This window comes from Carassius carassius, chromosome 22 (genome assembly GCF_963082965.1).
Source record: "Carassius carassius chromosome 22, fCarCar2.1, whole genome shotgun sequence".
NCBI classification, from domain to species: Eukaryota; Metazoa; Chordata; class Actinopteri; order Cypriniformes; family Cyprinidae; genus Carassius; species Carassius carassius.
Window position 1 is genome coordinate 24,128,173 of NC_081776.1, and position 15,476 is coordinate 24,143,648.

Here is a 15,476-nt window from a genome sequence, read left to right on the forward strand (position 1 = left end):
ATATCTTCAACAGTAGAGTCTTCAACTTTAGAGGACGATAAACACATCTTGAATATTTTAATATTTCATATTTAATGCATGAATGCATATAGTACACAATAATGTAATTTGTAACATAATTGTTACCCAAACCTTGAATAGACTTACCTCATTAATTTGAGATTGCTCCAGCAGGAGTTTTTTGATTCTGTAATCATGTTCTTGAATTTCTTCTCTCAATGCTAATATATTATCTACATTGTTAATCAAATGCAGGAAACTGTACCTTACTGTGCGTATTTTAAATGCACACAGCTTAGAGCATTCATCATCCAGAACCCTTGATTGGCATCTACCACAAAAATGATTTTGGCATTTAGCATGTTTGGTAAGACCTCTTTTACCATGTGTAGTGTTACGTTGAATGCCCTTGTTCAGGTTCTATATGCAGATGTTATCCTGGCACAGAAGTTTTAAAGTATGTCACACACCCTTTAAAGTATGTCACACAGCCTATTAAAGGTGTGTAACTGGTTTTTAATACAAACAGTCTTTCTTACTTGCAACTGAAAGGACTTCACCCATACAGAGACACACACACGCATTGCCAAAACAAACAAAGGCAGTAATTATGTCTTTCTCTTATTAAATGGACTGCCAAAAGGCATTAAATCACATGTGGTTCTTAGAGCACTAATTCACTAGTTTGAGGCAATAACAACATCATCAGCGCTTCTCAAAATCATGATTGATCCTTAAAATATTTGATTCTTTTTTTATTGAAAATTAAGACAGTATTGTGTTTGTGGTTAAGAATTCATAGAATTACCAGTCATTATGCAAGTTAAAAGCAAGCCAGTCACATATTGTTGTCACAGATTGTTAGTGTAACATAATCCAGTATTATACATATAATGTCTACACTTTTGAAAATTATCCAAAGTTTTACATTAATTAGGTTGAGGATGTCATAATCAGAAATGGACTACTTGTTTTTGCAAATGGCTCTAAACAAGAGTTTAATAAGTAGTTATTTTGTTGAATGATGTTTGTTTCAAACCATTTTAATCTGTCCACAACAGATCTTCAACATTTTAGGTAATCAAAATTGTGCATTCATCTTACAGGTTACAAACTTATCAAGCATTGTTGTGTAAATTTTATGTTTAAATTTTTTTTTTAAACTGGCTTAACTAATAAAATTATTTGTTTAACATCAGCTCATATTCAGTTGTTAGCCAACAAATGAAGGTGAACTATTTCATTACTATTAGACAATCTAGACTGTAACAAGATAACAAGATAAAGTTTTAGGCTGTAGTTTTAATTGAACTTTTACCTGCATGTGTCACAGTAGGCCAACTGTGGTTCTCAACTTCATCACATGGCTGCAAGTACTAATATAAACCACACATCTTTTACTGTCATAGTTCTTATGAAACCAGACCAAACATTTAGCTAGAAGTTTAGGACACGTTTAAACAAACAACAATGTCAAAACATTCCCTGTTCCAATCCACCCATGAATATGACTAATAAACTGTATTATGCATCTCAGGCCAGTAGTTGGCAGTGTCACTTGGTAAAGAAACACTATGTGCCTGTTGACATACTCTTTTTGAACACATAATATGCATGGCTATGAATTTCACAAATTCGAGTTTCCATTGTTTATACAGATTTATGTTTTTCAAAAACTTGCACTTTGAACCAGTTTTTAAATGTTTGCATTTTCAAGCTCCCCAAACTCCTCTGTCATGTAAATGAACAGCCAAAATGGATGGAAAGTTTTTAATTATTAGTTGAAAACTGATCCCTTAGTTGTAAGTTTTAAGCTCTGTATTTTATGTTTTCTTGATTATGTTAGAGCTGTTCTCAATTGTACTGTAATTTAAATGTGCTTGCGTTCTCCATCAACTTTTTTACTTACGTTTTACTAGCTTTTCTGTATTGTTATTAAGCTTAATGTGCTCTTGGTTTATCTGTTGAACAGTGTTTGTGTGTTTGGTAAATTTATTAAAAGCATATATTTGCAACCAAAACCACTTCCTACACAAAATAACTTTACAGTACATTAGCAATGTTGATTAAAAAGTTGTGGATATGTGTTAGAAGTCTTATTGAATAGAACTTATTGAAGCCTCCCTATGAAATAATGTTAATAATGAGAAAAACAACAGACCCATGATTGATGATCCTGACCTGTGTCAGCCAATACATCTTCCAGTGATCGATGATCAACCCAAAAACTGATTGGAGCACCTTAATTTTCTACCAAGTTATATATACTTATTGTAGAAACAAAACAAAACAACTATTTTAAAAGTTGAAGAGGTCAGCTGGGTTGACTCTGAAAATCTTGACAGAAATAGAATTCAAATATACTGGTAAAAATAGCCTGAATGCACTGTAAGTAACTTTAAATAAAATTCATAAATGTAAATAAAGAAAATATCAAGTTTGAGATGTCTGAAATTTATTTTAATTTGAGCAATTTAAATATACAGACAATCTGACAATCTGAACAAAATAACCATAAGTAAAAAGAAATATACAGAAAAAGATTTTCAGGATTTTCAGGAAAAAACTAAATGGTGAAACAAATTACTGTTTGTTTGCAACATTTTCTGTTAACTTATCATCCAGCACCCAAAATACAATTTAAAGTAAGTCATGAAGTATTATTGATTTGTTAACTCTTTCTCCGCCACTTAAGGAATTTCAACTTTGCCCACCGAGGAATAGTTTTGTCAGACCAGCTTTAAGATAACTCAAAGCATCTTTATTTGCTTCCTCAGCTTCAGCGGTTCTCCTCATTTCCTCCAGCTCTCGGACCCAGTTTTCTTTCCCAGCCTCCTTCAGTCTGGGGATGAAGAAGTCAAGATTCTTAAGAGTGAAGGCAGAATCTGGCTTTAATGCGATCTGAGACAGATGCTTGATGGTCTTGTAAGCATTGAACAGAAGAATTGACTTTTGGGTTTCAATCTCTTGCAGCTCTTTGTCAAGTGAATCCATTATGATCGAAAACCTCTTGGATTTTTCTTTAGCTTGTTCATATTCCTTATTAATGTCATCAAATTCCATCATCATAAATGAGGATTTGATTATGTATTTCTTGTTTTCTTTTACATGTTTGCTGTGATGACACTTCCCAGTGCACACAGTGCAGTAGCCTTTACTCATGACTTCACAATTGCTGGGATCAGAAACAAACCAGCAGTCAAACTCATGACAGTTTTCCTCGCAGACGGTGCAGATTGTTGCCTTCCTGTTCTTCCATGAAGCACTTTCAATGGGCACCTTCTCTTTGATCGTGTTTTTGACTTTAATGGCAAAGTTTTTACAGTTTTCAATCTTCTCCTTGTTTTGTTTTATTGCCTCCTGAATCTGAAGTTTTTCAGCTTTTTTCTGCTCCTTCTCCTGAATACGCAGCTGTAAATTGCAGATGGCTGCTTCTAATTGAATGCGCTCTATGAGTACATCTGAAGTCATTTCTAAACTTCTTGTATTCATTTCATTCATAGAGTGAAGGAAATGCTTCATGCTGTCCACGCTGGCTTCCCAGGCATCGCTTTGAGCACGAATGTGCCGCTCTTGAGTGGGACGGGCATCAGCCTGCCGATTGTTGAATAAAAAATAAACAGGTTGGCCACTTTTGTCTCGTCTGCAAGGGATTTTAACTTTATTGATAGCACCGAGGACGTTTTTGGGCGCCATACCATCAGAGTGTGTGATTAAAAATACAATGTTGTTCATAATGTCTTTTCCAAACAAAGACAGAATTGAACTGATAATGTAATGCTGCCTGTCTGAGAGACGATTCTTAGATGCTTGAATCACAAAACACACGCCATCAACTTCACGAACTCCATCAATGCTCTGAAACAGAGTGGCTAAATTTGCAGCAACATCCAGATCTTTTTCAAGTCCCCTAGTGTCTCCGTAGCCTGGAGTATCAATGATGGTAAGAGTTAGAGGACTCTCTACAGGACAGACCTCATACATGGTGATTTCAGAGGTTTGTGATTCTGATTGGTCTCCAGCTTCTTCTTCAGTGATTTCATACCATATTTCTTCCTCAAAATTCACATTTAGTAAGTAGTTGACCATGGTGTTGATGAGAGTTGTCTTGCCAGCTCCAGTCTCTCCCACCAATAGAACAGTTTTGTTTTGCTTACTGGTGTCCTTTTTCCCATAGGTCCATTTTCTGACTTTCCCATTTTCATTAAGCACTTTTCTTTCTGTATGTAAACGTATGCGTTTTGGAGGTCCTTGATGAATCAGAGTTGATTTGCGTGGTGTAAAACTTGGCTGTCTGTAAAATAAGAAGACAAATGTTTCTCAGAATTGTTGCATTGATTGGACCTAATTAGTTGTAGGGAGCAATGTTCAGCTCCACCCACAAAACACAAATTCCAGTGTTGAATTAACAAGTCAAGTTATAATTCAGCATTAGTGATAAACAACTGCTGTTAATAAGAAGAATCACTGAAGAGAAATACAAACAATAAGAATAGAAAAAGAGAGAAAGACGAGCAGAAACACAAGAACTACAACTAAATTCCAGCCACAACCTTAAAATAAATCAACTGAAATTAAAGGCATAAAATCTCTTAAAATTATTTATTGATGGAGGATGAATAACCAGCTCCAAAAAAGCATTATCAGCTTTACTTGTTACTAATTGATTTGACTTTCTGCCAACGTCTACAAAAGTTCTTGAGTTTAACAGATTTTTAGCTCTGTAGCCAATGCTGATGTTTTATTTAAATTTTATATAGTGATCTGTGTTTCTTTTAGTAGGGCTCTTGACCCTTTAAAAAAAAATTGTGATAGCATTTTACTAAAAGCACTTGTGCATTGCTAAAGAAATTGATTATTGGTAATGAGCCCAATACCCAGCCAGGCAAGAAATCATGCAGCATAGGGAAGACATTAATAAAATTAAAACTGCCTTTGAAAGTCAGTGTATATAATTTTTTTTTAAATTTACATTTAACTAACATTTAGTGTATGCCATAGTAAGTCAATGTTAGTAAATAAGGGTGCTTTCACATCTCTAGTTCAGTTCATTTGGTCCGAACCAAGGGCAAACAATTATACACTGTAGCATTTTTCAGCTTTTTTGGTTCCTTTTCACACCACACTGATTGCTTTGGTCCGAACCAGTTGAAACGAACCAAAATGCAGTCACATGACAACATCCACATCACTCATTGGCCATGACGTATTTCCTAAACTGCTTTTCGATTAGTCAGAATTTACGTGCGGAAATATTCCAACATAAGAGAGAAAGCCAGCAAACAACACGGAGACAACACAACTATGGAGAGACGACTGCGCGGGCTGGTTTTGTCCCTGGCCATAATCTAGTACATTGTTTGTATACACCACAATATACAAACAATACATTTCTATATTGAAGCGCGGATTCGGCTTGTAAACAATGTTCTAATGCACTGCAAACGGCGAGCGGGCATCTCTCGTAACTTCAAGCGGAGGCGTGCATTAATTCTTCTTAACTCTGACATGCTCATGGTCATCTGACCAAATTTCTATGAGGCTCCGCACCTCCTCACTACTCCAAGTTTGTCCACGAGCTGCCATGCTAAAGTGCAAACTGTCAACAAACACTTCCTCATCCCATAATGCACAGCGCAGCTGAATACGGCAACTGGTTAGTCCAAAAATGATCAGTACTTTTTGCAGTTGGGTCTGTTCGAGGTCGGATCACGTTCTCACCACAAACGAATCGCTCCAGTTTGTTTGAAAGCATACTGAGACCACCTCTTCGAGCAGGTCTCGGTACGCTTGTTTGGTTCACCTTTGGTGCGCACCCGAGTGCGATTGCTGCTTTCACACCTGCCCAAATGATCCGCACCAAAGGGGGAAATGAACTCTGGTACGATTCAACCGAACTAAATGAGGCAGGTGTGAAAGCACCCTAAGTCTTGAGTACCAATAGAAGCCCATACTAGTTCTGTAAGTAGTATCTAAATAAATATAGATAGATAGATAGATAGATAGATAGATAGATAGATAGATCACAGTTGCAACAACATTTGCAAGTGCCATTGTTTAAAAAGTCTTTATTGTTGTTGTTTCGTTATGTTTGGTTGTTATGCTTTCTAAAAGTATGCCATAGGCTATGTATATCATTGTAATTTGTATTGTATACTTTGAAAAGTGGTTGATAATACTAAAAAAAAAATCACCTGCAGGTTCAGATAGTTCCCACACCGATTGTTTTAACTGAACTCTATTAAGTTGATGTTTCAAAGAAAGCTGTAAAAGAATATTTGATTATATCGGATCAGCTGATATTTTATTTACATTTTATCTCATGAATGGAATATAATTGTACTTTCATATATTCCATGTTGATGTTATTTGTGTTTTGTCTTATTTTATACAAATAATAGCCTCTTGTCTTTCTAATCAAACCAAGGATATTTGAATTTAAAATCCCAGACTTGTGCGATTTTTTTTTCTTTATTTAATTTTTGTGTCCACAGGTAGCGAACTACAGATACAAGTGCATCAAAATGTAAGTATACTTTCGGCTTAAGGGGCAATTTTTTGCTTTTTAAAATTTGAGATGCAGCATGATGGTATGGAAAAGAGTGCAGTGGTTTTAAAAGTTTAACTACTCAACACATTGTTTTAAGATGTGTCATCGTGTGAGATTCTGCAAAAGATGTGAGCACACAGTGGTAGAATTTCAGAAGTATTTCAACTCACCTGGAATCCATGGTGATAGCAGGATTGAAAGTGTGCACCTCACTGAAGCCCTAGTGCTGGAGCATCTGTCTGAGCAATCAGCTTTGAAATACTGGTTTATTTAACAAGCCTAACTCGTTGAAGTCCCTCCCAACCAAATGTGCCTTCTGTGTCATCTGAATAGTATGTCATAAAAAGACAAGAACATTTATGTATGTGAAAAATATCATTTATTAGATGTCATTTATTATAGTCATATGTAATTAAATATCTTGAAATAATAAATATCCACTAAATAAAACATTTTCATGATTTTCATTGGTTTTATTTATGTGTATTTGTGCGTGTGCTTTAAAAATCTCTTATTATCAAAAAAATTTATCAAACCCAAACAGGATTAAATAATCATCATTTCCAAAAGAAAAAAAAGTATTATCTACCTTAAATGAGGGGGATAAAATGAAAAGGAACCCTGGTCAGGAATTGCTTAGTGATAATCCAAGATAATACATTAAAGTTTAACTTTATAAATATTTAAATTTAAATTTATGCATTTAGCAGACGCTTTTATCTAAAGCGACTTACAGTGCATTCAGGCTATCAATTTTTACCTATCATGTGTTCCCGGGAAATCGAACCCCCAACCTTGCGCTTGATAGCGCAATGCTCTACCAATTGAGCTACAGGAACACTAAAAATATACAAATTATATACAAATATACATATACAATAATTTTAACACTTTTTAGATTCCGCTTCCCTTACGAAAGGAAAATATATTTACCAATATATTTCTTAAAATATATTGTGATATATTGTAATATATTATTTTCCCTTTTTATTTTCTAATATATTATATATTTGAATACATTTCATAATATATTGATGATACATATATTACATAATATATTGCGAAATATACAAATGATTGCCGCTTTCAATATATTGCAATATATTGGAAAAAATAAATATATATAAGAATATATGCCTAATATATTACGTGATATTTTCCAATATACTGCAATATATTTTTGTTTCATAAGGGTTGGGTGTTTGGGACCTGGTGGACCTCATCTTTTACCACAGCCAAATTTTGACTATATACTGTCACTCTCCTGGACTGTTTTGTTGTGTTCCGTGTCCCAGTATCTCTCCAGTCTGATTAGTTTGATTGTTAATTTAAATAGTTAAAATAAACATTCCAGGTGTGTCTCCTTAGTTCCCTCGTTATCCTGAATTTAAAAACCCCAGTCCATTCTATTAGTGTTTGTCAGTCATTGAATGTCATACTTGTTTGTGTGATTGTGTGTATTGCCCTGTGATTCCTTGGAATAAATATTGTGTTTACTGTGAAGTCTCCTGTGTCTCCTCGTTCCTCGCCACCACAAATTGTGACAGAAGGACCAACTGAAACAGTAACCTCCGTGTCTACCCTCCATTTTTGTTTTAGTTCTTTTCTTTGTTTTTGTTTCCATCCTGTTTTCCCATAGATCCCCTCCTTCGCCCAGAATATCCCACTTGGGGTCCACACCAGACTGTTCTGTGTACTAGCAAGCCTCACCAACTCCTCGGACGATGCACTCTGTGCTTTCTGCGATGCCAATGTTGTCTGAGGATGATCCAAGACCGAATTTCAATGCCTTTTTGGATTGAACACTGGTGAGAAATGGAACTCTTTTCCTTGCCGGTTCCCAGAAGTTTATCGCCAGTGCAACTCCTGACCCAAAGCCCAGGCCACCATCCCCCCACAGTAGGGAGAATAAGCCCGAACCCACCGATGACTGACAGCAATTTCCCACCGCAATCAACGAACCAGAGCAGAGCCAAGCGACAGAGCAGAGGATTGCCACAGAAGTTGAGCCCAAACTGTCAGGCCAGGTGTGAGTGCCGGCTACAGAGCCCACCATGGGGGAGAAAGCCACGGACCGTGTGAGAGTGGAGAAGAGCTCCTCGATAGTGCCCTCCAGTGCCCGCTCCACCGCTGTAGTCTGGCAGCCACTCTGCTCTCTCTCAGCCCACCATCATGTGGTGCAAGCCTCCAGTGTCATAGACCCAGTGACTCCAAATCGGCTCCTATTTCCCTTGCCTCCACCGTTATTCATCATTCCATCAGCTCCAACGAGCTCCCTCGTCCCTCCGGCTCTGCCTTGGTCAGGCGTCGACCCGCCATCGCCTCTGGACTCCTCTCCTCTGGCTGAGCCTCGTCGCTCCATCCCATCAGCTCCGTTGTGCTCCTTCCTTCCGCCAGCTCCACCTTGGTCCTCAGTCATTCCGGCTCAACTGCGAATCTCTGTCTCCGGCTCGGTCGCCAGAGCCCTCGGCTCCACCCTGGCCCCCCGGGTCCTTGGCATCCCCCTGGCTCGTTGGCTCTCCACCTCAGGCTCCTCCTCCATGGCTCCTCCATCCTTAGGCTCCACTGTGGGTCGACATTAAGGCAGTGGCCCTGGGTCCAGTTGTACTCATTCAGCTCCAAGCCCCTCCTGTCTCCTCCCTGGCCTCTGCCTGTCGTCCTCCTCCTGAACCTCCTTTCTAGTTCTCACCCACTCCCCTCCCCATGTTGTTTCTACGGTGTGAAGATGCACTTTCCGGGAGGGGGGACTAATGTCAAGCCCCTGGACTGTTTTGTTGAGTTCCGTGTCCCAGTTTTGCCATTAACATTGCCAATAAAAATCTTATTTAAAGTAAAAAAAAAAATTAAAGGTAGGTTTCTGCAGCTATGCCATAGTTGTTTTTTTGTTGAGTGTTGAGTGAATTACAAAGTGTTTAAGCAGCAGTATTTATGCAACTGTGCTTATACTGTAGCAAAAAACAGTCTATTATATGTAACTGAGAATTAGACGTGGCGGTATTTGGTAATGCATTATATAGCAGTAATGAATATGCACGATATTGTTATCTTGGGCACTTTTAAATACCATGAATAATTACATATTACAAGTTATTCCGAATTTGGAATGCATTTTAAGAATACTGTTCCCATCAACTGGTCAAAATGCACAACACCCTGTATGCTACTTGAAAGAGCTGCGTGTACCGGAGCTCTGATGTATCAAGCACGCATGAGAAGCACATTGGGGAACACGTGAGAGATGTGCTGAATGAAAGAACATTCACTCTCTGACAGCAGATGGTGCTAAACTTCAGAAAATGCAGCTCTTACTCTGGAAACTCCATAAGTAAACAGCTGCATTACTTTCTAAAACATATTTAAATAATTTTAAATAGTCATTCAGATTTGTGTATTCGCTATGATGTTTATCAAAGTGCCAAATAGTTAAGTATTTAGACTTAATAGGCTATTTATTTTCAAACTTTTTCTTTTCATTTTAATCTGGACTACAACATGCCCTAGATATTGTTTGAAAGTGTTCCGAATTTTTTATTGTTAATTCACACTTTACATTAGGCTTAATTAGTTAACGTTAGTTAATTCATTAGTTTACATAAACTGCCAATGAATAATTCCTCTGAACATTCATTAATCTTAGGTATTCCAAAATGTAATAACATGTTGTTATTAAAAATCTAAAGTTATTTTTTAACAAAGATTAATAACTTTTGTAGCAAATGTAGCTATTGCTCATTGTGAATGTTAATGGTTTACTAATGAGGTCTTATTGTGAAGTGATACCTATGGGTCTTTATAGTTCTTTTGCACTTTAATCTGTGTAAAACTTTTAACTTTATATATTTTTTTCTATTGCTTTATTGAATTTAAATGTTCAGTTATTTTTGTTATAAAAATACTCTATACTGTGATAAAAAGCATTAGCAATTCATTGCAAAAGGAAAATTTGATACAGGCATATACCTAATGAGGATAAGCTGACTAGGCTAAAAACGGGCTTGACTGAGACCTGGATTTGTCCAGAAGACTCAGCCACTCCAGCTGCTCTTGTTTAAAAATGTATCTTTCTCTCACACCCACCGTCAGGTTGGCCAGGTTAGGGGCACTGGTCAACTCATTTCTAACAATTGAAAATATACAACCCACTCTCCCCTATACAATTATAACTCATTTGAATCTCATGCGATCACTTTATAGCATTTGGACCAATCAGACACATTTGTTCATTAGATATAACAAATCAATTATTCATTAGATTAACAAATCGGTTATTTATTAGATTAACAAATAATCACAGACCCCTCACCCAATAAACATACTGTGTGCCATCATGTCTGGGAATGACCTAAGGCCCCTGGTTCCATGGCAACGAGGACCCCTCAGCCAGATCAGATAAGCTTTTATGACCTAAAAGTATGTAGAGAGAATCTTCCTCCTTCTCAATTCTCTCTAAAACAGACACACGCTGCTATAGGAAATGACTTTTTTAAATAATTCATAGAGAAATTTTTCTATAACATTCCTATCATGCATATCCCCAGGTCATTGTGTATGTTGTTACTGATCTTGTATATTGTCTTTTGTATTGTATACTGTTTAATGCATGTAATCTTACCTACAGTATATATAATTTTACCGTGTTAAACATCTTTGAATTGGTCTTCTGATGATCTAAATGAGAGTGTATATTGTATGTTGGTACATAGGCAATTTATTAGTGTTCTAAGAATCTTTATTAATTTTGTATCAACACCCAATCAAGTTCCATGTGCAAATTACACACCAGTATTTCCAACCTCCCACTTGGAATATAAGCCTTTCTCATTGGACAAACCCATCCTGAGAGGCATGAATCTTCTCAAACCTTAAAGGGCTCACACATACGTAGTTCCGCCCATGTTCTTCTTTTTCTGCTATGCATTCTTTTAAGTCTTCTGATTGTGGCCCGTGTGGAGAGCCTGAGCCTGTGTGGGCGTTCCCGGTGGGCTCCAGCTCCTATAAAACTCCAGTTTGTGGTAATTTACCTCCCGCCTGTGCAAATTCTAGTCACCATTCTAGAGGTGCTGTTTGGGCTGCTGTCCTCATTCCCGGTGGATGGCAGTCCACTTTTAGTCTTAGGTGACTTCAACATTCATCTAGACAAGCCTTATGCTACAGACTTCCATTCACGCCTTGCTTCATTTGATCTCAAACGGCTTACCACTACAACCACGCACAAAACAAGCAACTAACCAGAATCAGAATCAGAATGAGCTTTATTGCCAGGTATGTTCACACATACGAGGAATTTGTTTTCGTGACAGAGCTCCGCAGTGCAACATAACAGCGACAGAACAAAAAACACAATAAGGAATAAAAATACAAAAAAATACAAATAGGTGGGTAAGGAATGACAATATACAAATTGACAATGTATGGCAGGTATATTACAATGAGCATTTATGTATGTACATGTATATTATGTGCAAAAATATTAACTGTATGCTAAGTATGTGTGTTGGATAAATAAGTGTATGTGTATATAAATATAAATATAAATAGTGTAGTGTGTTCCATGTATGTACATGTATATTATGTGCAAAAGATTTAAGTGTACGCTAAGTATGTGTGTTGGATAAATAAGTGTAGTGTATATAAATATAAATAGTGTAGTGTGTCCCACAGTTATTATCAGCTGTTCATAAGATGGATTGCCTGAGGGAAGAAACTGTTCCTGTGTCTGGTTGTTCTGGTGCTCAGTGCTCTGTAGCGTCGACCAGATGGGAAAAGTTCAGAGAGGGAGTGTGCTGGATGTGAGGGGTCCAGAGTGATTTTAACAGCCCTTTTGCTCACTCTGGATAAGTACAGTTCTTGAATAGATAGGAGGGTTGTACCGATGATTCGCTCAGCAGTCCGGACTACACTCTGTAGTCTTCTGAGGTCCGATTTAGAAGCTGAGCTGAACCAGACAGTTACTGAAGTGCAGAGGATGGATTCGATGATGGTGGAGTAGAACTGTTTCAGCAGCTCCTGTGGCAGGTTAAACTTCCTCAGCTGGCGAAGGAAGTACAACCTCTGCTGGACCTTTTTCACAATGGAGTCAATGTGAATGTCCCACTTCAGGTCCTGAGAGATAGTGGTGCCCAGGAACCTGAATGACTCCACTGCAGTCACAGTGCTGTTCATGATGGTGAGTGGGGGGAGTGCAGGGGGGTTTCTCCTGAAGTCCACGATCATCTCCACTGTTTTGAGCGTGTTAAGCTCCAGGTTGTTGAGAGTGCACCAGACAGCCAGCTCTTTAACCTCCTGTCTGTAAGCAGACTCGTCACCGTCCTGAATGAGGCCGATGAGTGTGGTGTCATCTCCAAACTTCAGGAGCTTGACAGAGGGGTCCTTAGATGTGCAATCGTTAGTGTACAGGGAGAAGAGCAGTGGGGAGAGAACACAGCCCTGGGGAGCTCCGGTGCTGATTGTACGGGTGCTGGATGTGTATTTTCCCAGCCTCACTACCTGCTGCCTGTCTGTCAGGAAGCTGTTGATCCACTGACAGACGGAGGTGGGCACGGAGAGCTGAGTTAGTTTGGGCAAGAGGAGGTTTGGGATGATCGTGTTGAAGGCAAAGCTCCACAAACAGGATCCTCCCATAAGTCCCCGGTCTGTCTAGGTGTTGCAGAACATAATGCAGTCCGATGTTTACTTCATCGTCAACAGACCTGTTTGCTCTGTAGGCAAACTGAAGAGGATCTAGCAAGGGTCCAGTGATGTCTTTCAGGTGGGCCAGCACCAGTTTTTCAAATGACTTCATGACTACAGACGTTAGAGCCACAGGCCTGTAGTCATTTAGTCCTGTAATTTTGGATTTCTTTGGGATGGGGATGATGGTGGAGCGTTTGAAGCATGAAGGGACTTCGCACAGTTCCAGCGATCTGTTGAAGATCTGTGTGAAGATGGGGGCCAGCTGGTCAGCACATGATTTCAGACAGGCTGGTGTAACACAATCTGGGCCTGGTGCTTTTTTCCTTTTCTGCTTCCGGAAGACCTGGCGCACCGCATCCTCTGTGATCTGAATTGCAGGTGTGGGGGAGAGGGGGGATGCAGGAGGTGTGAATGGTGAGAGCGCTTGATTGGAGAGGTGTTCAGGGCGGGTTGCAGGAGTTGTGAGTGGTGTGAACGGTTGTTTGGAGAGACATTCAGGGTTGGTTGCAGGAGTTGTGAATGGTGAGAGCGGCTGATTGGAGAGGTGATCAGGATGGGTTGCAGGAGTTGTGAATGGTGTGAATGGTTGTGTGGGGAGGCGTTCAGGGCAGGTGATGGGTGTTCTTTCAAACCTGCAGTAAAACTCGTTCAGATCGTCTGCCAGTCGTTGATTCTCCACAGTGCTGGGGGTGGTGTCTTGTAATTGGTGATCTTCTTTAGGCTTTTCCACACTGATGCGGAGTCATTCGAAGGGAACTGAGTGAACTGAGTCTAACTTGACTTAATGTACACATGCATTTGTACTGCAGACAACATTTTAGTAAATCCCAACATATCTCTGATGATTTCTTCATTACATTTAAATTACATTTTGCTACTTGTGTGCCACTAACCCCTATACCAGTTACTTTTAGATGAAAACTATGCTTCCTTACCCTCTCCCATCTTTCCAAGGTAGTATCCTCCTCTCTTCCCTCACCTACCCATTTCTCATCTCTGGATGTGAATGCAGCATCTGACACTTTATGCTCTAACCTCTAGTCGTGACGATATTTGTCCTTTCTCCTCCAGGCCAGCACGGGCTGCCCCTTCTAACCCCTGGTTACCCAATGTTCTTTGTGAGTATCGGACCAAACTCAGAGCAGCAGAGAGAAAATGGCACAAATCAAAAGATCGATCAGATCTGAGTATGTATCAGTCTTGGCTTTCATCTTTCTCTGCTCAAGTCCATACTGCCTAATCTTCATACAAGTTCAACAGTGCTCCAGACACATGTAATCTCTTCAAGACATTCATTCAATACTCTGTCCCCCTCCACCTCCTCCCACTTCTTCTATGAAAGCTTATGATTTTGCCACATTCTTCACAGACAAAGCTAGAACAACCAGTAGTCAATTCTCAGCCATCCACTCACAGGACTTCAACCAAACAACACCCACTGCTTAAACTTCCATCTTCTCCTTCTGTCCCCTTACTGAGGCAGAAGTATCAAAACTTCTCCTCTCCAGCCATCCTACAACATGCCTTCTAGACCCAATCCCCTAACACCTTCTCTCCTTTGCTTTTACCAACACTCACACACATCATCAACACATCTCTCCTCACAAGCGCCTTCCCAACTGCATTCAAGCAGGCTCGGGTAACCCCACTGCCCAAAAAAACTTACATTAAACACTTTACTTACTGTCTCTCTCCTTCCTTTCATAGCAAAAACTCTCGATCAAGTTGTTTTCAAGAAGATATCATTGTTTCTTTCACAGAGCAACAAACTTGACATTAAACAGTCAGGTTTCAGAACTGCCCATTCAACTGAGACTGCATTACTATCAGTCATGGAAGCCTTGAGGATGACAAAAGCTAGTTCTGTAGGCTACACAATCATGGGGAAGACTGCTAACTTGACAGACGATCATTGACACCTTGCACAAGAAGGGCAAGACACAAAAGGTCATTGCAAAAGAGCTGGCTGTTCACAGAGCTCTGTGTCCAAGCACATTAATAGAAAGGCGAAAGGAAGGAAAAGATGTGGTAGAAAAAAAGTGTACTAGCAATAGGGATAACCGCACCCTGGAGAGGATTGTGAAACAAAACCCATTCAAAACTATGGGGGAGATTCACAAAGAGTGGACTGCAGCTCGAGTCAGTGCTTCAAGAACCACTACACACAGACGTATGCAAGACATGGGTTTCAGCTGTCGCGTTCCTTGTGTCAAGCCACTCTTGAACAACAGACAACATCAAGAAGCGTCTAAAG

At 39.1% G+C, this 15,476-nt stretch overlaps 1 protein-coding gene and 1 pseudogene across 1 annotated transcript; one reads left to right on the forward strand and one right to left on the reverse strand.

Annotated features, from left to right (window-relative positions):
- The window catches only part of LOC132099126 (NACHT, LRR and PYD domains-containing protein 3-like), a 476,979-nt pseudogene that overhangs the window by 362,998 nt on the left and 98,505 nt on the right, over positions 1 to 15,476 (forward strand).
- Positions 2,461 to 6,920, reverse strand: LOC132099132 (uncharacterized). Its single transcript, XM_059505591.1, has 2 exons — positions 6,721 to 6,920; positions 2,461 to 4,294 (listed from the first exon to the last, which is right to left on the reverse strand). Exons 1-2 carry the CDS (start codon positions 6,729 to 6,731, stop codon positions 2,701 to 2,703), a joined length of 1,605 nt encoding a protein of 534 aa, XP_059361574.1. The 5' UTR covers positions 6,732 to 6,920; the 3' UTR covers positions 2,461 to 2,700.